Source organism: Sceloporus occidentalis, unplaced genomic scaffold (assembly GCF_023333645.1).
Source record: "Sceloporus occidentalis isolate IW3139 unplaced genomic scaffold, rSceOcc1.0.p SCAF_152, whole genome shotgun sequence".
In the NCBI taxonomy this organism is placed as follows: Eukaryota; Metazoa; Chordata; class Lepidosauria; order Squamata; family Phrynosomatidae; genus Sceloporus; species Sceloporus occidentalis.
Window position 1 is genome coordinate 1,435,995 of NW_028317132.1, and position 23,645 is coordinate 1,459,639.

The 23,645-nt window shown below is 40.2% G+C and overlaps 1 protein-coding gene across 1 annotated transcript in view; it reads right to left on the reverse strand.

The window, feature by feature from the left end:
- Positions 1–23,645, reverse strand: part of WDFY4 (WDFY family member 4) — a 171,677-nt gene that overhangs the window by 53,455 nt on the left and 94,577 nt on the right. The window contains exons 29-40 of the mRNA XM_089500353.1: positions 23,305–23,546; positions 20,125–20,234; positions 17,721–17,900; positions 17,485–17,630; positions 8,836–8,913; positions 7,494–7,682; positions 7,013–7,064; positions 5,724–5,854; positions 4,744–4,892; positions 3,878–4,073; positions 3,672–3,757; positions 2,781–2,843 (exon numbers count right to left, since the gene is read on the reverse strand). Of these exons, the coding sequence (XP_089356479.1) occupies positions 2,781–2,843; positions 3,672–3,757; positions 3,878–4,073; positions 4,744–4,892; positions 5,724–5,854; positions 7,013–7,064; positions 7,494–7,682; positions 8,836–8,913; positions 17,485–17,630; positions 17,721–17,900; positions 20,125–20,234; positions 23,305–23,546 (1,622 nt within the window). The remainder of the gene's footprint in view (positions 1–2,780; positions 2,844–3,671; positions 3,758–3,877; positions 4,074–4,743; positions 4,893–5,723; positions 5,855–7,012; positions 7,065–7,493; positions 7,683–8,835; positions 8,914–17,484; positions 17,631–17,720; positions 17,901–20,124; positions 20,235–23,304; positions 23,547–23,645) is intronic.

Genomic DNA, 23,645 nt, shown 5'->3' on the forward strand with positions numbered 1-23,645 from the left:
AGAGTTGGATCTCAGCAGAAACCAAATAAAAAAGGTGCCTGACTGGATACATCGCTTCCAGAATTTACGGTGGCTGGACCTACACAGTAATCAGATTGATAAGCTCCCAGAGTCCATCGGCCAACTCCAAGCACTGCTGTATCTCAATGTTTGCAACAACAAGCTGACCACAAAGGGTGTCCCAATGGAACTAGGCCATCTGAAGAATCTCTGCCATCTTAACCTTGGGCTCAATGCCATTGATATGCTACCTTCCAATGTGGGGGCCTTGAAAGAGCTGAAGGAAGTGGGTTTGTTTGATAATCACCTTACTTCTGTGCCCACAAATCTCTTGAAACTTCCCAAACTAAAGAAGCTAAACACCAAGAGAAATCCCATTCCACCTACCCGTGAGGAGCAAGAGGCTGAAGAACAGGATACTATTCGTAGAGTGGGGGATCTTTACCTGGTCAACAAGAAGGACTTGTGTAATCCATGCATGACCATGTGCCAGCAGGACAGGAGCAAGATAAAGAGCATTGAGTCATCTGCATTGAGGAGGTGCAATTTCACCAACATGGTGATACCCAACTCCATTGTCAAAGAATTCTAGTAAAGATGAAGATTCTGAGTGTGACGGTATAGGGGCAGAAATTGCAGGACTAGCAGAGGAACAACATTTGCGTAAAACTAGAATGGGAATTTACAGGGAGCTAAAATGACAGTGTCGGGAACTAGAAATGAAAAGTGTGCTAAAGATTAAAACATAAAACCGCACATATGAATGTGTGATCTGAGGTAAGGGGGGGATGCATCCATCATTCAACTTACATAAAATTTACATTGCCACCAATCTACATTGTATTTGGTATCATTAATTTGTTAGTAGTAAATCTAGGCAGGGTTGTAAGCTCGTTTGAGCAGGGCCATCCTCACCTGTTGTCTCTGTAAGTCAATTTGTTATGTTACATACTACTTGTTATGTCCTGTCTACCCATTGTACAGTGCTACGGAATTTATAATAATAATATTAATTAACCAATAGGTGCCTAAAAGTATTGCAACCAAAATGAACATCCGCAGCATAGTGAACAGTCATTATAGTACGACATCATACCGACATCATATCATAAATGCAATGCTCTGATAGCTGGGATAGAAAAAGTATTTATGTCCAGCATAAGGTTAAACTCACTAACCCATGAGCTCACTGGTTTCACTGTGCATTACACAACTGGATCAACTGGTGCTTATTACATGACAAGCCCATCAGATTTGTACTTATATTATGCACAGGTTGAAGAGTCAGAATGTTCAGCTAAACTCAGAATTTTATAATTATGTTGACCAATAATAAAATAAGCCCCTTTTTGAGTTTTGAGTGTCTGGTAGCCACACTGAAGTAGGGACACTACAGGTCATGATTGGTATGACCTGTCAATGCTGGTTTTCAGCAAGAATGCATACCACAGGTGATATAGCAGAGCCAATGATTAGAAAATTCAGTTGGCCTGCAGATGTTAGATTTATTCATTATAAGAAAGCATGTCATAACCTGATATAGTTGGCTGCATGGCGAAACCTTACAGAACTGGTAACGCGGTCATAATTCTAGTGAATACAGCCATTTCACAAAGAGCAGAGTTGTCCCCAGTGTTAGAGTCCCAGGGAGCTTTACAAGGAGCACTATGAAAGCACATACACAGATATTTCAGTCAAAATGTCAAATCAGGACACATGTATTGGGGTGTGAGAAAAGGTGGAGAGAGGCAGAGCTGGTGTGTGGTCATCTGCCCACCTTACCTAAATAGCCTGGAGATCTCCCTAACCGTTCCATGATCCCCAATGCCCGCAAAAGTGGGGCGATGAGGCAGCTACATAGATCAGTATCTAAAAATCCCACCCAGCATTCTAAGAAAGCAGATAATTAAAAAGAGAAAACACTTTTTTTATTTTACAACATTTAGGCAGAACAAACAACAATTCAGTGCCCTTGTGAAAACTAAAAGTGACCACATCAACATCAAAATACCCTAATGGTATAGTAGTGGATAACCCTATGGCACCTACAATGCAAAGATGCAGCCAATATTCAATATATTGGCTGCATCTTTATAATTATAACATCCTGGACTCCATTCCAGAACCCCTCTGGATAAATTGAAATATGGTTTTGCACATCCTACATTGCAACCACTAAAAAGCTTCAATGGAATTGATTAAAAACCACTACTGCTAAAAGACTGCGTAGATGTTACATTTAAAATGAATACATTTTCACACATTCTAGACATTAAAGAATCTGGTAGGAGTGCTTTGTGCGCATGTGCATGGGGCATCCTGGAACACTCAATGAGCCATCACTGGAACTTACCAGTGGTTTGTATAGAACATGGCCACCAAATAGCTATTTTAGGCTTTTCCTTTCTCTCTCTTTTAAACTGTATTCCCACATCTTATGCCAGTTGATACATGCACATGTGGTAAAGCTGATACTTCTGAGTGGGGTCACTCACAGTGAACAGAGGAAGAGGTCAGATTAGTGTTCTAACAGTGCTTCTCACTGGAATGCTACATCATATTAGTGGCTACACCAAATTATTATTTGCTTCACATGCAAGATAAAGTATAGAGTTTTATTAAAATTAGAAGCCTTTAAGTGATAATCTAAATTAACACAAAAAACGGAATTATGTTGATGACATGGGCACAGGATTCTTGGTAAGTAAATAAGCTTAAAATAAAAAATTATGAAAGGTGGGCATTTGTATGTAAGGGTTCATATACTGCTAGAAGCCTACCTAATATCCTGGAGATCCTCCACAACGTCTTTTTGTTTGAAAGATGGAATTAGAGACTGAAACCTAAGCAGAATAAAAAGAATCAGATACAATAGAAAGGAATATACAATTTGAAAACATAAGGTGCATATTATCTTAATAATCACAAGCAAAATAACTGCTAAGAATTGAACAAAATCATGTAACAGCTTACCATAAGAGTGTAAATTAACCCTAAATTCCAAGCAAAACAAACGACAGATGAAACAAAATGAGCAGAATGATTAATAATAGAAAGAAAATCATTTTATTGAGATGTTCCATGTAAAATATAACTCTGCTATATAATCTAGCTTATCTATCAGGATAACTATATGATGAGAATTGGTGAACCTAAGTCTACAATCAGGCCTCCAGTACCAAGACGCCAAACAGCTCTGAAAGTAACATTTTTGTCCACTGACTGTGTCTCCAGTTGAACAAAAGGCCTAATGTCCTCAACTTTGTTCTTCTCACTGGGGAAACAATTGTTTGTGAAATTTAAGCTTCTTAAGTTTTCAATCCTCGCCTGAATCTATGGAGGACCAAACTTGCAACAAACCGTGGAAGCTAGGAGTCACTTACTGAATGGTGAATTTGGCATGTATTATATGCCTAGCCACTCATTAATTCTCACAAGCCAGCAGCCTGTTAACTCTCACATAGGGTATTTACTGTACACTTGTCCAAGACATCAAAAGCATCATATCATATACTTCTCCTTATACATGACTTGATCATTAGCAATCAGACTAAGCAGAGCCATAATCTTGCCATGTTTGTTTGAGAGTGGAAAATGTAAACGGGTGGCAAGGAATTAAAATGAAATGTCTAATTGTAAAGAGAGAAGACTGAGGAACAGCTGAGAGTTACCATTTCATTGCTGCAGTCAAATCTCCATTGGGAAAGACAAGAAACGTAGTAGTTCTATTCATGACAAATATTTCCATAGCGATTTCCTAAAAAAAACAAGTATAAGTCATTGTTTTGCTGCTCCCAGATGAAATAAGGTATAAGTCCAGTGATGTGTTGCCACCAGATGAAAGTGTATGGATTAATTAAAAATTATACAGTAATACCTGCATGAGGAAATGCCTGGGCTGCAAGTCCATCACTTCATGGTATGAGAAACGCTCTGCCCATGGAGTCACTGGTTCAGCCTCTCTTCCAAGAGATAATGCAATCTCAGATGATTCCAGATTCTCTACTAGATTTTTGGTGTATGTGCTGGGCTTATCCTTATAGCACAGATCATATATGAAGGGATCCTGAATGCTGAAAGCGATGACAACAGTGATGCAGACATTTAATAACAGATGTATCTATGCATCTCCAGTAGTAGATAACACAATCAATTACTGTAAATAACTACATAGAAAAGGTATGCATGTGTCCAAAGAAAACATAAGTAAACATTCTTCAAACGTGAGCAGCCGATGGAACAACTGCTCTACTGTTTCTTTCTACACTATCCCTGCTGGACAGAAAATATCTCCTACTGTAGCTTTACCCTACGATCTAGTACCAGAAAGTCTCTCATTGAAGTGGACTGTGTACAGTGTTAACAGTCATAAGTGGAAATTATTTCTCTAGTATAGTTATTTTCCCCATAACTGAAATAAACAAAAATGTCTGGCTCATTGTCTGCTCATTTTAACCCCTGCTCAATCCAGTTTTCGACATACATCACCTGTATCACTTCCCTATCAAGACATAACACTGTTGAAAAAGCAGTCATTTAGCACTTTTATTGGATGTAGCAGATATCTGTAGTATTTGCTCCCGAGGGGACAGGTCTGAAAACTGGACTGGATTTAATAGCTGAGTATAATTGATATTCACCCTCTGCTAAACCAGTAAGTTTTATCACAGAAAACAGTAATATCATGGCCCACAAACACATGTCCTCCACAGAGTGTTTTAAGGCTTTTGGATTATACACTACCTTGAGACTCCATGACTGGTGCACGTAACTTCCCCAGAGGAGGACAAGATAAAGTGAGGGCATAGGTAAAAATGTTTTTTTCCGAAGAGAAGAGCCCCTTCTAAGATCACGTGCCCCTCTACAAAAACCACAGACATCTTGAATGAGATCTGCAGACAAAAGACAGCAATGTGTGTGAAACTTTTTTTTAGCTGCAGTAAACCCTCAAACCTTACTGGGTTCAAGTAAATCCAATTGTCATTGATTAAATACAATTTAAAACCACACACTGGAACATATAACTGTACTGGTCTCCAGTCCCTGTCTTTCTTTAATGGTCACTTACAGAGATATGCACTGGCAAAGACGATTGTGACCCATGCCTAGTCTCAGGTGCACATCCTGTTACACATAAAAGTTACTGAATACAGCATAACAGACAGGTCCTGTTGTGTGTAACAGGCTCCACTGTCATCTGTGTCTGTGAATCGCAAACACAGGAACATCAAGCCTCAGGCTGACATATAGTAATTATAGTACCAAGGGTAGCGAGAGAGACACACACACGACCTTTCTCTCAGCAGGGAGATATTTTAGTTATGGAAACTACTGAGAAATTCACACCATCTGGAGACTTATCTGCATCATTCCTCAGTTAATTTCACCTCCTATGTTCAGCAGTTTTCTAACTATAATGGTAATTAACTTTCCAAATATGACATACAACGAAACACTGACCAGAAATTTTTTATAGTGCTAGTTTGCGGTAAAGCTTCTTTAGAATAAATAAACTTAGGTAAATGCTTGAGATCCAGTGCAGCTGTATCACATTAAATCTTTAAGGGGATTTCTTTAACCAGGGTTGTTCATTTTCATGATGACTGCTCTCATTTCTCCCTTTTGAGACCAAAATCACCCTCCAATCAATCATGATCAAGTTAGTTGCATTTGGTTAGTTAACCCATTTTCAGAATAAGTACTCCCAGTTAACTAAGAACCACCTTTTCGCCCTCTGAAAACTCTTGAAGGATCCTCAGTGTCTCCATACAGAGATCTCTAGACGATGAACCCTCCAGATCTTCCTGAAGAGCAGGGAAGAAGGTCAGCCCAGTCCTATCACTCATCCAGCCACCTATGAAAACAGTTTTAGTGAAAGAGAAGATTGATGGGCCTCGTTCCATAGAACCCTAACTATAACTGATCTACCACAACTATATGCCATGGCTAAGATATACTACAGCTCTCTAGTTTATGGCACAAAGTAGCTGACATGCATGGGAATAAAAATTTACAGACTAAAAGAAGATATTTTTGTAGGTAAAGTATTTTGGCTCTTCTCTTACAGCAAAAATGTAACTATGGGTCAGTCTACTCTAGCCTTTTCCCCCATACTTTGGTATAGTTTATATAGACATTGCATTCAAATGCAGGTGTACTTGGAGCAATTCCAAAACTAGCAGCTGTATGTATTTGGCAAGTCATTTTATCTCCTTGTGCATTAAACATCAAAAATTAAATTATAATAAGTACTCTTGTGCCTTAAAAATTCAACAAGCACAGCTGTGTACATTGCAGTGTTACTTCATTAGATGTAGTATATTACATAAAAGGGACCATTTACACAGCATATTGGAAACACAATCTAAATTGTGAGCTTTACACTAAAAGTCACTGAAGAAAAGACAGATAAGGAACTTTAAGTTGTGAACAAACAGCAAGGAAATACCTACAATGATCCTTGGGAAACAGAACAGTATGGAAACACTTTAACAGGGTAAGATGGGTGTTATAATATTATATAGTATAATATTATATTAATATATAGTAAAATATTAATATAATAATATATAGTAAAATAAATAATGATGGAGTGGATTATTTTGGTGTTTCCACACACCCCTGATAAACTATATTTTGATTTCTTATGATGCCACCAAACACCAAATATGGCAGTAAGTAAGTGTAAAAAACAAAAAGGAGGGGGGTTAAGGAAGGAAACAATAAATGGAGGATGGAAAAGGAGGCATGGGATAGTGGAGAGATGAAAGGAAGGTAGGAAAGGTGCTGAAATTGGGTAGGATATCTATTATTTTAACTCTGGATTGCACATGACACCACTTATTTTGCAAGTTTTAGTCTCTTTTAATCCCTTAAGGACAATGGGCGGTCCCTAAACCTATTGAAAACAATGCATTTTGAGCTTTGACATTAAGGGGTTAATAACATCATTATAATAATGTAATATAAATCATAGAACATTCTTTATGAAAACTCAATGGACCTATCATACCTGGACTTGTCATTCTCTGAAGAGAACGTATTCCCCTGCTCTCCGTATCCTTCTGGAACATAGACACAAGACACAAATAGGTGAGCAAATAGGAGGAAAGTTAGTAGTTTTTTTAATTGATTTTTAGAGCACCAGCATATTCAACAGCATTGTTCAATGAGCAAACAGTACATTACAAGTAGTGTTTTACACAACAGTTTAGACTTCCACAAACATAAGCTGAGGTGATTCTTACTTAACATTATATATATATATATATATATATATATATATGCCTGTGTGTGTAATCTCACCCGCTTCACCCGTGTGTCCTTCAATGGCAGAAATAACTGCTCTTGGCTACCAGAGATCTGTCTCAGTTTCAAAGCAAACCACTGCACCAGTAAGCATCAGAACAAGGGTGTCCTCAAGGACAAGAACTTCCCGGATGTCATCCCATGCCCAAATGCATAAAGTGTTTAAACTAAAGCTTGCACTTTACCAGAGTCTGCGGCATTCTCCAAACTGGCTGCATTCTCTTCCTGATACGCCATGGACCTTCATGTGGGCTTAACTCCCAAGTCATGTTATATTGACTGCTTAGGGAGCCCCAGACGCCTCCTTCTGAATACAGATGTTCCTCTTGAGCCACCCAATTTCTGTAAGTGGCCATATGTTCACATTTGTTTACCTAGCATAAAACCAAAAGTGTGTATAATTTACAAATACAATTTATATTATATATATAATTTTAATGAATAGAGAACTTTCATATCTGAGAAAAGAATACCAACTCCAGTATGTATGTGTTTCATTTTATTCAATGGCAAATTTGTTTTAGTGAAAACATTGGAGAGCAAGACCAGGAAGATCACGGTGACCATACCATCAGAAGACCAGTATAGACCAGTATCAACCCAACATCATTACAGAAAAGAGCATCTGAATCCACTATTCAAGCCCAACTGAACCAGGAACTCCATACTCCCAGTAAGCAAAATTAGTCAAAAGATGACTGACAACGTGTGGACTTTGTGGGGGAGTAAAAAAACATTTACCATGGGCCAAACAATACAAAATTAATGACCATACCAAATATCAGAAATGTATGTTTTACTTTTATTAATGAACATTTTGGTTTGAGAAATACGTTATATTGTGCCAAACAAATCCCTTTTTTGCAAAAAGCTAACATAAGAGCAGATTGTGCTAGTGGAGTCTATATCCAACTACTATATATCAGTAAGCCTAGCCATGACTGCATCTCACCCTCACTGATTGGATGAATCAATAAATCAAACTGTCCTTTTTGGACTCTTAGAAAAGGAAACACTCCATAGCGTTCTCTCTAAGATGCGCTATCATTTCTGTATAATATCTACACTTTTGAGGAAACTGTATACACAGGAAATATATAGAACATTGTTATGAAATGTTGTTAAAAATTTAATCTTTGGTGATAATGATCTAGGTGTTCTGTTTGTGACTCATCACAGCAACATTAATGTTCTGCTTAACAGAAAAATGTTACCTCTTACGATAATGTGGCAGGCACATTATTGGTGTGACTAATAAGTAAAGAACTCAGAGAGATCTGGCAGTTTTTTAAAAAAAAATTGGATTTAATATGTCATGATAAATAAGTCAAAACACAAATTCATAGGAAAATCAGCACATATGGGATGTACCTTTACACAATATTAATCGTGGTTGTGTCTAAAGCTAGAAAACATTAAGATATTTTATGACCTAGTTTTCTTATTTTAACAATCTTTGGCACTTAATTTGCATCAATCCATTTCCTCTATAAACACATCTTGGTTATATGTTATATGTTGCTGTACCGTTTGATTGTCTCTGTAGAGATACTTGAAAACATCCTGGCCTGCTCTCATGCAATCATTCATTGTGGTAGCAGCATCCTGCAAAAATACATGCAAAAATAAATAAAAACAGGAACAAGAATAATGCATTATACTGTTGACTTTTGGTAGCTGCATACGCCATTAGTGGCTTGATAACCAATAACCTTAGATTTGAATGCATCCGGGACCTTTTTTATGGAATACGCAGCTCCACCGCACTGACAGAACATTAGTTACACGTTTTAAGTGTTTCTGTAGACAAGTTATAGACTGAATTAATTATTCAACATAACTGACATTTTTAGGAACTTTCAGTTAGTTTTGTAAATATAAGGACACTTGATATCCCCAGCACCATTTTTTTTTTCTGTTCACAGTATTTCATGAACCTGTTTGTGTTGATTCAGATCACAGTATTACATATATATATATATAATATATAATATATTATATATTAGGTTGTGTTTAAATAAACCCAAACAAGAGGAAGGATAGTAGTAAAGATAACTAAATAAAAGTCAGAAGAATATTTACTGGGGATGCAGATGACAGCAATCTTGGGGGAGAAGGGGGAGCAAGCATTTTGGTCCACAAGTTTATCATTTTAAACTGGCATTATTGTGCAAAATGAACACCTTGTATTAATTTGCTTCATAACCCCTTTATGACAAAATGCATTGTTTTCAATGGGTTTAGGGACCGCCCATTGTCCTTAAGGGGTTAATATAACTACTCATACAAACTGTATACATTCAGTGACAGTTTCTGGGATAAAGCCATTAAAATGCAGAACAGTACGTAAAACTCAATAAGGTAATTTTTGACACCACTGGATATTAATGCCTGCACTATATCATAACTGCATGTGTGCATCAAAGAAAAGGTTAAAAAAGGTATTAACTAAATAGGCTGTAAAAGGTAAGGAGGATAGGGATGATATATAATGGGAATGTAAGAGAGCTCTCAAGGGCGTATTTCAATGGATCAGGTGGTTTAACACCTTTGTGAAAATGGCTGATTTTATTTTTTTGTACCCTTCATGACATTTCTGGGGTGCTTGTGTTTAGCTGTTGCCCACCACAAGCTTAATGTAACCTCAAAAGAGTGACGTGGTGTAGCAAAGGGCGTCCGTAGCGATGTTGTTCCAATTGTAGTATTTTTTTTGTGTTTTTTCCCCCCACATACATTCTACTTTAGGTATGAATTTACAGGTTCCAGTATATGTTACTGTGAAACAACACATCAACGTCTCCTGAGTACAACGACAACCCCCATGCATGCGTACTGATGTCCTATTTTTGGGACAACTTTGAACCCGGCCAATTCAATTTACCCCATAAAATCATACATTTTTTAAAAACTAGACACCCCATCGGCATTTAAAATGCCAGTATTTTAACACTTTCCATGCACAAAATGTTGTGAAGATATAGTGCTAATGTTAGGACTTATGGTCACTGTGAGTCCTGGATGTATTTGCTATCCAAATGTGATATGCCAGCAACCCCATCTCCCGTCTGTAGTATACATCTGAATTAGATTGCAGGAAGTTGCTGTGATCCCAGGCAGTTCAGTACAGTGTCAGCTGCTGCGTGCATGGTCACTAATGAACTTAATTAGATGATTAGCAATCTTCATTACCCTTCACCTACTCAGATGTGCTGCTGAGAAGGGACTCTAAGACTCTAAGATGCAGACTGCTTTTATCTCAACTATGCATCATAAAGGACACAAGACTGGTTAACTTGGGGTCATAATAAAAGTTCCAAAAGTGACCTATTTTTTCTACAAAGTCCAGAACAGTAACAATTATATCTGGGTTTGAGTGCTGTTTATGCACATGACACATTATCATACCTGCGAACTTCTTGGCTCCGGGTAGCGGGACGTGACCAGGACTGCCCACTGACGTCAGCGGGCGGTCCTGTGACTTCAGTGGGAGTTCCCACTGAAGCCGGGGGCATTCCTGCTGACATTGTGGGAGTTCCTGCTGATGTCGGAGGCGGTCCCACTGACGTTGGGGGCGTTCCCACTGACGGCAGCGGGAAACACCCCCTTTTAAAGGGAAAAGGGGCGGGGAGCGTCAAGACCCCACTCCCACAACCCGGAGGATTTGCGACTTGACCCGGAGAACCGGTGTTTACCCTGCAATCTCCGGGTCCGGAGAGTTCCCAGGTATGCACATTATGCGGGGTTTCTTGTAAACAAACACTTTCAATTGACCTTTACTAGCATCCCATAGACTTGCACAAGAATGCTGACCCCCTGCCAACTGTATGACGTATCTGTCCTATGTCTTCCTTTTTGCTGTAAGCTATCACACCTGTTGGCAATATAGATTTATCTGAGGAGCATACAAGGGGTGCATGTTGTGATGTATTTTGTATTTTGCTAATTTAATAGTGATTAACACATTCAACACTAAGAAAAAGAGTTGCCTGCTCTTTATTATAAGGGAAAATACTGTGTGAAAAGTAGGGGGTGATGGTAGGTGGAATAGGTGGGGTTTGCAGAGGAAAAAAAGACCCGTCTAATACTTTCAATCTTGTCTTTGAAGTGGGTGGCAAGATCTTGGGCAGTGAGAGAGGTTTGTGGTGTGGGTGTGGAGGAACAGAGAAAGGAGATGAAGGTGAAACAAAGGAGTTGTGGGTTGGAAGGGAGGATATGAGAGTGGAAAAGTAGAGCTGTTGAACTGTAGAATGGATAGAATGGATTTGTGATAAATAAAGTCTCCACTAGATTTGGATTTTCTGAAGCAGTGTTCCGAAAGTTGCACATGATTTTGTCCTGGGTGGAGAAGGGTAACAGGGGCAATGCTGTCAAAATATGAGTAGAGTGTGCTGTTGTAAAAAAGGATGCGGCATCTGGACAGGAAAGAGTTAACATGCAGGGTAAGACCGGTTCCAGTTCAGCTGAGAGTTGGAGAGGGGTATTATTCTGTAGTCAAGACATACCGGTCAGGATGCAAGACACTTTATTGAGGCTGGGCATAGTTTATATAGCCACTTTACTGGAGGAGGGGAAATTGACAAACACAAGAAACAGGAAAGTATTAAAATAATTAGCACATAACACAATGGCATGGGATTATGCAAACAACATCACCAGCAGACGAATCTCCTCACAAATTCAACAATGACAAATACATAACAGAGGTAACTGATTTAGGGAAGGAACACATAAATGTAGAATAGTAAATGAGTCAATCTCATAAAATGGGGGTCTTACATCTTTTACAATATCTGTTTGTCAATTCTAGTTTTGTCACATCTCTTGAATATATGTATTATAAGAAGCGCTGCTTAAATTATTAGCTCTAAATAAAAAATAACAGAAATACATTATGGAGACATTTGTCTTATACAAAATACAAATCAAAGTGTAAGTTTTACAATGTTATATTGTGTGTATTAAATAAGGCGTTTTGTACGCATGTATAAACGCAATTGTGAGAGATCTATATACTGAGCAAAATCGTTTCAAATTCATATGGAGGTTGGTAAGGAGGCAGTGGCACAAGTTCGCCCATAAGACGATCTGATTTGAAGAGTTCACCATCTGCCTTACAGTGACATTAAATGTTGTTTTTCACTTCTGAGAAATCAAAAAAAGAAAAAAGCTTGTAGAATTTCCTTTTTTTTTTAAAGTAAGCTTAAAATAACAACAGCCTTTCTTTTCATATAAGGTTTGCTAAATTGTTTTCTGTTGAATAAAATCTGAACACATCATTAACACTAAATATATAATACCAAACATTATCATCTATCACCATGTTTAATGACACTGCTGTAGAAAAGCCCAGTGGATTTCCCATGTAAGTCAAAAAGTGAGTAAAAAGTTAATCAAGCTATTTGCAAATGTACAAGCTCAAATGATAATGGCAAGATGTCCTTACTGAATCTTCCTAAACTCACTAAAGTTAATAAATATGAAAACGAAAACTAAGTGGCGCCTATGCTGCTCTTGGGGGATCCTATACCTTTAAAGTGTTAGTAAGTCATTCAGCTTACATAGGGTTAAAAACGTGCTCTTAGTTTTTAGGGGATGCTTTATGACAGAAAGGAATCTGACATTCTGTGATGTCATCACTGTATGTGCTGTTTTCCATCCTCCCTCTGTCAATTTGCCCTGGGGTCTGTTTAATTATTGTTTTTAAAACTAATTTTGATTATTCCGGCTGATCGGCTCAGCGAGCACTGTAATTGATATCTGCTGGTTTCTCCCACAGAGAGAAAGCTATGTGATGGTTTTTTTTCAGATGAAGGTTAAATGCACTGTTATTGGTTCCCCTAAATATGCCAGATCATTAGATCATTAGCTCCCTCACAGAAGTACCCGCCATCTGGTGTTGCGAATGGAGACATCACTCACGCACGAATGCATGAAATTGAGGTTCTTGTCTCTCCTTTTCACTCTCTGTCTTTTTCTGCTGCACATAGTTTTACGCTCACAAGGAGATGGGAGAGAAGAGACATTATTAATCTACTGTTATTCCTCATCATGTCAGATCACGACAGTTCTGCGGTGCTTTGACACAACAGAAGCTGGAGGGCAGGAAGGCTGCTCTTCCTTTCTCAAACTCTGAGAAAGTTCCTGAGAAGTCAAGCAGCCAGGGGCAGATCAAGATCAGGTAGGGTCCTGAGGCAACACTGTTAATGAAGTCACCTGCAGAATGAAAAATAAATAAATCTATATATATATATATATTCTTGATAAAAGTTCTTGTGAAGAGAACTAAAACATGGACATAATAAAAATCATTTTGGATCACCGTCTTGTGAGGTGATGTCCCAAGAGTGCTTTATTTATTTACTTATTTACCGTATTGGCTCGAATATAGGCCGCACCTGATTATAGGCCGCACCCTTGAAGTTTGGTGCTATTTTAAAGAAAAAAAAATGTTTTAAAGAAAAAATACACATTAGTGGAACAGTAAAACAGTATTTAATCTAATGAACAGGAATACATGTATTCTAACATTTTTGGTATCTATCAGTTTGTCAGTATATGTTATATACAAACAGAAAACCAATAGCCATTTTAAAGTCCCCCTTAATTCATAATGCCCCTCTACCCCCTGATATGCAACTCTGCCCCCCAGATATGCTTTATAACCACTGATATCCCACTCTGCCCCCCAGATATGCCACTCTGCCCCTAATATGCTTTATAACACCTGATATGCTTTATGCCCCCAGATTTGATGCTCTGACCCCCCAGATATGCCTTATGACCCCTAGAAATGCCCACCTGCCCCCAGATATGCTTTATGCCCCCTAGAAGTGCCACTCTGCCCCCTGATATCCCACTCTGCTTCCTAGAAGTGTCACCCCCCGACTTACCAATGCACCCCCAGACTTTCTGGTGTCTAGCGGGGCCGGCCGGTGGGCATCTGTGCGATGCGCGCAGACAACCTCCGTTGCCGGCACTTCTATAACGGAGAAGCACCGGCGGAAGTTGTCTATGCACATCGCGCAGACGTCCATGGCTGCCGGAGAGGAGGATCCAGGTCCCCTGCAGCACTGCGGGGGATCTGGATCCTAACCCTGCTGCTTACCCGCAGCAGGGCTAAATAAAAAAGAAAAAAAAAACCACCCGCCCGGAACTGCATGTCCCGGGCGTTGAGCGATATGTACTACGCATCTCTGCGATAAACCCCGAATATAGGCTGCATCCCCACTTTAAAGACCTAAAGTGGGGGGGGAAAGTGCGGCCTATATTCGGGTCAAAACAGTATATTGTTAACCTTTATAGCATGAGTTCAAGGATTTTGGAGTGTGTCCGGGGGAATTTGTACCTTTTAATCCAAAAGAATATTTGTGAGGTCGGAACTGACGTTGGACAAGAAGGCCTAGCTCACAATCGGCTTACTAATCCATGGACGTAGCTTTGTCTCTAAAATTTCTTTTTATGCCATAGCATTAATGTTACCCTTCACTGGAAACATTAGGTCTATCCCAAACACTGAAAAAAGCCCCATATTATTTTCCCTCCTCCACTAAACTTTACTCTAGGCACTATGCATTCAGGTAGGCACTATGCTCCAGAGTCCAGTAGCGGTGTGCTTTACACAACTCCAACTAAAGCTTGGCATCGAGGATAGTGATCTTCAGCTTGTATGCAGCTGCTCAGCTATGGAAACCCATTTCATAAAGCTCCAGACTCACAGTTTGTGCTAATGTTGCTTCCAGAAGCAGGTTGGAACTCCTTAGTGTGTGTGATGATACAGAGGACTGGCAATTTTTATACTCTATGTGCTTCAGCACCTGGCAGCCACGCTCCCTAAGTATTCCTGGTCTACAGCTTAGTGGTTAAGTCGTTGTTATTTCTAAGGCTTCACAATAATAGCACTTACAGTAGACCAGAGTAGATCTAGCAGGCTACCTATATCACAAACTGACTTGTGGCAAAGGTGGCATCCTATGGTAGTGCCACGTTTAAAGTCACTGAGCGTTCAGTATGAACCATTCTACTGCCAATGGAGAAGGCATGCAAATGTGCTTGATTATATACATACTGTTGTAGGTTATTTTTGTGTTTTTTTACACTTTCATTTTTTTTTACTCATTAACATTTTTTTCCCTAGAAGAGAGCAGTGCACCATAACTAGAAATCCCATTTGGGACCCTTTTAGATCCTAACACACACACACACACACACACACACAAAGTACAAAAAGCGAAGCAAATCTATCAATTCAGATTTTGGTGTGCTGCTGGAAAGAACAATATGTACATACAACAAAGCAAGGAGTCAGTGTACACTCAGCAAATACAATTTAAAAGTCAAACTATATGGCTATAAAATTCAATGATTAGCTCGTCACTACATCAAAGTACCCCAATTTTGGTCCTATCCTAATAAAGCAATATTTATGGCTCAGATATGGGGTTTTACATAGTATTTGCTATGATTCTTTGCTTTGTTGTACATACATTTTGGTCAGCACCCCAAAATCTGAATTGATTTTTAGTGCACCTAGTGTGCCCTTTCTGGGTCCCCACACTACCCACCATAACCATATTCCTGCTCAAATAATTTGCACTGCAGCATGTAAGCAGCGAGTGGAGGCCCCTTGCCACCAGGGGTCCTGGCGCAATTACACCTTTTGCTCCATAATGAATTTGTCCCTGCAAGCCACTGGCAGGCTTGCCTTATCGTGGAATGGACAGTTGGACAAGCAGCAGGAATAAACAGGCTGTGACAGAGACCCGTACCCGCACTGAGTAGCTCCGCAATAGAGATCTTCCTTTCCTCTCAAAGCTTAATTGCTTAAGGGATTAACCCTTCTTATTCCCACAAGCACTAGCCGAGACTTAGTGTAGGGGTAAAACAGAACTCTCTTTATTGAGGACAGCACACATATATAAAAACATGATAGGATTAAAGGTATAATCCCATCAACCACCAGACAGCCCGGCGCCACCATACAGTTCTATGGCCAGCAATGCCTACCCGACAAAGAGTCACTATTTCGGGGTAATCCCGAGTGATCGGCATCGATCCCGGGGCACCAATGGAGAGCTCAGGGTCCGAAGATTTTATGATCCAAAAATCAACGTGATCTAACGTCGGGACCTGGTGCGACAGCATCGTTAAACATCCCAGGGAAGAGCCCGCACGGAAGCCGGGCCAGAGTTCCATAGCCTCGGCTGGGTAATCCCCACTTCTAAAGATTAGTAATAAAACCAGGGTTCCCGAACGAGCTCCCTCTCTGTAACCACCACCGAGTGTTGCTCATCACAAGCTTAATGTATCCTCAAAAGAGCAATGTGGTGGGGCAAAGGGCACCCGTAGCGACGCTGTTCCAATTGTCGGCGGCTGCGGTTCCTAGCCGGCGCACAGTTCCATGAATTTGCGGCTAGGTCCCGGTCAGGCGCATAGAGCATTTCCTGGCTTGTAGAGCCCCCATAGCCGACTTGTCCATGGGAGCCTGGTTTCAGCAGACCAGGCAGGGTTTCTCGGTCACCCTGTGCCCCCCAATGAGCCTCCCCAGAAATGCAACAGTGCCCACCTCCCCAACTCAAACATACCCCCATGAGTCCTCAGCCTTAAAGGGTTAACGTGACACAGGCTAATTGTAGACTTTGCTGTATTGATTGATCTGTCACAAGCCAAACATGAAGGAGGGATTGCTTCTTTCATTCAAATAGGTGCTGCCCCGGAAACCAAAAGTCTTAAATCTAAATTGAAATTGATTGTGAGCTTTTTAAGACAAGAACATTGACACTGAGCACTTAACTCCTACTTTAGTGGCCTTTACCAATATTTAGATTTAAATGTAAAAAAAAATGCTATAAACGATTTACTTTAAATTGTCATCTATTGTCTAGTAAAACAGTTTTCACCAGATCCATTTGCTTCCACTCTTGTTATTCATTATTTGCAGGAAACTATTCTCCAACATAATTGCTGGCACAGGCCCACTTCCTAGTTTATTAAAGCTTCAGACATAGCTGGCTTTAGGCTGGCACAATGCAGGAATAATGATTGTAGGACACCACCACAGGCAAATTGTGTACTCACTATTAAAGCCTCAAATCTTTGTGAAGGGCACTCTAATTAGGGTAAAACTTTTCAAGGATGGTCGGCTTAGAAGTAAGCAACAAACAAACAGTGTTACTTCACCTTAAGTTTGAGGTCTGTCATTTGCTCCTTTATTTCATGCAAGCCATGGACAGCCTTGTTCTCTAGAACAGTTGATGTTTGCCTTTTAATCTTCAGGTTCTTTTTCTCTGAAACTTGAGTAATGACATTTTTGATGAAACTAGGAACTAGAATTATGGTACTCAACAGTGTTTATGCATACGGTGAAGCAAAAAATAAAACATATAGGCATATGCATATACAAAGTGAACTATTACCCAGGTATTGCTGCCAACATTTTGATGCCATTTCCTCCCACATTGGGGTGACTTGCGTAATTTGGATTTCTCCCTGCTTGGTGGACAGGTCCACCTTGTAGTGCTCCTCCAATACATGCCTTCTGTGAACAACCAGCTGCATCCACACAGTCTGGATGGCCTGAAGAACCTGAGTGTGTACTGAGAAGAAGTGGCAGGTAGTAAATATGAACAATCAAGATAAGGCTCAATTTGCGTAAGTGAGGCACACATAGCTGATGGGCCAACAAGTGAATTCCACTTGAAGACCAAATACCAGTGTTAGAGAAAATTATATAAAATACTAACTAAGGACCGAGCCATAGCATGATTAAAACACCTTAAACATTCAATTACATTAGAGTTATAAAGCATATTAAAGGTATCACTTTAAACTTTGACCTGCACTGGCACTATGGTCAATGCCTTGTACTGTGCTGATGCTTACTTTATGCATCACCACAGCATTTCTAAACCTTTACCCTCTAAGGTAAATACATATAATGGCATGTAAGAAACAGTTCTGATAAAAATTGCACCTAATAGGTGAAGCACTGCTTGTATGGAAGTACATTTTATCTCAACAGACAAAGTATAACATTAAAGGGACTCCAGCACTTTAGTGCATATGATAGCTGAGTAAGCCATTTACATTTCCATGGTGCCCCATTGCAAAAGCATGTAGAAATCCACACAAGCCTTTCTTTTTTTTTCTTTAAAAACAAAATTGACACCATAAGGGTGTAACATAACATCCTCCCCACGGTGTAATCTGGATAAGAGCATGATCACATTAGCAAACAATGCCTTGACCCAACAGCATGCAGCCATAGTCTGGCCACTATGGCCAGTAATACCTGCACAACACAAAGTCACTGATTTTGGGGTGTTCCTGGGGACTGGCAGCCATCCCATGATACAGATCGATAGCTCGTGATGTGACGGAATCTCCAATTGTTATCACATAGACCTAGGCTAGCTCCTGTATTCATGTTTGTCTGTCTCTTATGTACCTTTGCCCTCCTTTCCCTGAATCATCTGAGGATTTCGGTTCCTCTCTCCTCTCCCCATGTCCCAGTTAAGATGTCCTATCCTTGCTTAAAGGAGAAGCGTCCGAGGATTCTGGCTCCTCACTCCATCTCCTGTGTTCATTGCCCTGTTCCCTGTCCTTTGTTGTGCCCTGTATCATGTATCATGTATGTCTTGTCTGGTTATGTTCCTTGCTCGGTCTCCCTGTTCCTTGTTCTGTCCTCCTTGCTTGCTACATTTCTGTTGATACTCTGCTTAGCTTCCATACTCCCAGCCTGCAGCATCTTGCCCATTTCTATGTTCCGTTATGTTTCATGCCTGCTCCAGGGTGTCTGCTGGACATATCCAAGTTTTGTTCGGAATTCCACATCCAGCCAAGTTTAGTTCTGCTTTGTTCTGGACTGCTGCTATGCCAGGGCCCTGGTTTGTGGCTGCACTAGGTGCCCAACCCCCAGGAGAGTGCAGTCGCCCTGCGCCAGGCCCTGTCCTACTCCGCTACTGCGCTAATACTCCTGTGTCCCTGGAGAACTCCTGGTTGGAGTAGCGACGAGGGCTGATGATGCAGACCCCTCCTGGGACCGTTGGAGCGCTGTCATCCTTAGCTGAGTAGCCTCGCTGATGATCCAAGCATTATTTCTTGGAGAGGATCGGGGGGCCAGCTGAACATCTGAGCTCTCTGAACCTGACGACACACTGCTAGCATGAACTCCCTCAGTTAACTCACTGATTAAGCCTGCTTTAGATTTCTTGCTAACACGTTGTTCTTGAGACTCCAGCAGGTCCTTGAGTGTACTCCGCTTAAGCCCGTCGTACCTCTGCTCCATCCGCTGTTGGTAGGGCACCAAATGTGAAGGAAACACTAGCAGAAGCTGCTCCTTTCAACAGGTCTCTGGAAACCCACTTTTTTCAAGAAGCATACAACCTTTCTTCCCAACACTCTCAGCCATCATCTTAATCAAGCCATCTGAACGATCAACTAGCAGATTATCCAGACCCTATCAACTCATTCCCATACAAGCAGTCCTCTTCCATTGTTTCATTTCCCCCTCTTCCACAGACTAAATCGTAAGCTCACAAGAGCAGGGCCCTCTTTTCCTTTTGTACCAGTTTGTTATTGTGTGTGACTTATATTTATAATTATATTATAAATATATTGTAATTATATAATTATATTATAACACTTATTGTAACAGCAGTACAGAATCTGCTGGCGATATATATATATATATATATATATATAATGTAATGCAGGACCGGCTTAGGTATTCACTGACATGAATTCAGAAGGTCAAACCCACAACTCTCCTTCCATCTCACCCTTTGGTAAATATAAACTTCCCTAAATTAAAACACATACCTTCCTGAATGGGAGGGCATTCTGTTATTTGCTCCTCTTCCCCGGAAAGGAAGATCATCTGCCAGGAATGTCTCCTAGGCTTGGTCTTCACACCAAATCCCTGGGGGTGACTGAGACAGAATATTAGTTATCAAGAATATGAAAATATGAAAAAGTTTTGTATAGAAACCAAGTTTAAAATGCACAAGCTTACAATGAACAAAGTGAAACAACTCTAGACTAGGATCGATCGAAAGAAGAGCAAATCGATTTTAACACATTTGGTTTTGTGAAAACCACAAAAGCCGAAAACAATACAAAAGAAAGATATGGAGAAAAAGATCCAACGTTGTGGGGAATGAGACCGCCAAACAGAACATAGTGCAGACAACACCACCAGAATTTGGATACGAAAAGGACTTCATTAGTTGCAATAGACAGGGGGGACAAGCCTTATGGCTCTTAATTGTAGGCTGTGTCTATTGCAACTAATAAATACATTTCCGTATCTGGGTTCTGGTGGTGTTGTTTGGACTACGTCTCAATCCCCACAGCATTGGATCATTTTCTCCATATCTTCGTTCTGTTACACATTCCAATCAATAAAGAGTTCACAAGAAGTGATTATAATCCAAAAAACAAAACAAAAAAAAAGCATGGTTTTCTTACCTGTATTGTTCTCTTATAATACATATGTTACAGGCTTATAGTGTTATTTATCGTAACAGTTGATGTGGTATGCCATAAAGAAATGTCTTGCTTTGTTTCTTTGGCACAATATATACTTTAATGGGAGTGTGCTATTGACCATTTCAACAACAAACATAATACACATTTGAACAACACAGTTTTGCTCTAACTCTATCACCCCTACAGTGTTACCCTATTTATACGAGGGACATTCTAAAAGTTTCCGCGCTTTTATATTTTTATATTTTTTTTTGGAAACGGTGAAGGCAGGAGGAGTAATAATTGGTTGTGTGTTAGCGTGTCATGTGACTAGTGCTGTCTGGCAAGACAGCGGCCCTTGCAGCTTAGTATAAGAGTTTTCAGCCTGGGGTGAAGGGAGTTAAGTAATGTAATAGACAGACCCCTATTTCTAATATTCAAGGACTCTATAGTGACAGGGTCTGTTCCCCAGGACTGGCACATAGCAAATGTTGTGCCAATATTCAAAAAGGGGACAAAAAGTGACCCGGGGAATTATAGGCCTGTTAGTTTAACTTCTGTTGTGTGTAAACTGTTTGAGGGTTTCCTAAGAGATGCTATTTTGGAGTATCTCAATGAAAATAAGTGTATGACTCCATATCAGCATGGGTTTACAAGGGATCGGTCCTGTCAAACTAACCTGATCAGCTTTTATGAGGAGGTGAGCTCAAGACTGGATCGGGGTGAATCGCTGGATGTCGTATATCTTGATTTTTCCAAAGCAAATGTGTGTATGTGGGTAAGTAACTGGCTCAGTGATAGGAAACAGAGGGTGGTTATTAATGGTGCATACTCTGAGTGGGTTACTGTTGCTAGTGGGGTACCACAGGGGTCAGTTTTGGGTCCTATTCTTTTTAATATATTTATTAATGACCTTGTAGAGGGATTGTATAGTAAAGTATCAATCTTTGCAGACGATACTAAGCTCTGTAACGTGGTTAACACAATAGAGGACAGTGCACGATTACAAATGGATCTGCATAGGTTGGAGGCTTGGGCTGGGATGTGGCAGATGAGGTTCAACACAGATAAATGTAAGGTTATGCACATGGGGAAGAAAAATCCAGGCTGGGAATATGTATTAAATGGGAAAACACTGGGGACGACTGACATGGAAAAGGACTTAGGAGTTTTAGTTAACAGTAAATTTACCTGTAGCGACCAGTGTCAGGCAGCTGCTGCTAAGGCAAATAAAATCATGGGGTGCATCAAAAGGGGCATAGATGCCCACGACAAGGAAATAATTCTACCACTGTACAAGTCGCTAGTCAGACCACACATGGAATACTGTGTACAGTACTGGGCACCAGTGTACAAGAAAGATATAGTGGAGCTGGAGAGGGTTCAAAGACGGGCAACCAGAGTAATAAGGGGAATGGGAGGAATACAGTACCCAGAAAGATTATCAGAATTAGGGTTATTTAGTTTGGAAAAAAGACGGCTTAGGGGGGATTTAATAACTATGTATAAATATATAAGGGGACAGTACAGAGATCACTCCCAGGACCTATTTATACCCAGGACTGTATCTATAACAAGGGGACATCCTCTACGGTTGGAGGAAAGAAGGTTTCTACACCAGCACAGACGGGGGTTCTTTACAGTAAGAGCGGTGAGATTATGGAACTCTCTGCCAGAGGAATTGGTAATGGTAAACTCAATAAAAGAGTTCAAAAGGAGCCTGGACGTGTTTCTTGAAAGCAATAATATTACAAGTTATGGATATTAGATTAATAGGGACAGAACGTTGATCCAGGGATTTATTCTGATATATTTGGAGTCGGGAAGGAATTTTCCCCCTGGTATGGGGCAATTGGCATCTGCTTCATAAGGGTTTTTTTGCCTTCCTCTGGATCAACACAGTAGGGACACAATATGTATATAGGTTGAACTTGATGGACTTTGGTCTTTTTTCAACCTTATGAACTATGTGAAGATGGCTGCAAAACTTATAGAGGAACAGCTTTCTGTCATACGCTTTTTGTGGGCAGAAGGTTCGATGGGAGTACAAATTAATCATCGCATGTGTGCTCAGTATGGGGATAAAGTTCTCTCTCGTAGAGTCGTCTATGAGTGGACGCAGACCGCTCCAGACGTCCAGCTACAGAAAAATAAAAGTTGAAGAGGTTGCAGGAAAGCCGAATGTGAGTGTTGGATCTGCCTATGCTCTGATTCATTGACAGCCTTAAGTTAAGTAAAATATGTGCCAGATGGGTCCATAAGCCGCTGACAGGGAGCATAAGTACAAGTGCTTAGACTTTGTTCCCGACACATGGCCCGTTATCGAGAAGGTGATGATTTTCTCAGGAAGATGAAAATTGCATCACAAACGACTATGTAGAAAAGTGATGTAATTTGTTTTTTTATGTAATTTGTTTTGAAATAAATAGAGTTAAAAAAAGTGTGGAAACTTTTTGAACGTCACTCGTATATTGTCACACTGTGTGTACATTTCTTTGTTTTCTCAGTGAGAATAAACACAAAGTAACATACCTCCCAGTGTAGATCTGAAGCAGACAGTGTATTAGGCAGGCAGTAAAGCTGGGGCTAGAGTTGTAAGTGGTGAAGATGTCATCCCAACGTGAAAAGAGAAGTTGTAGGACCTTCAGCAGCCTGAGCAGCTCTGATGCTGTGTGCCTAGGCCTGGAAAGGCAGTACAGGATGCTGCGATTCAGGTAGCCGTACAACATGCTGAAGAGGCTGTCCCTGTTACAAGGAGCGGCTGTATGTGTCACCTTTCAACATACAAGAGTACAGACATAGTGAGACTGAATGTGGAGTAAGAAAGAGGCAAAAATGTAAAATCGGTATTATTTATCTTTCATATGTGTTGT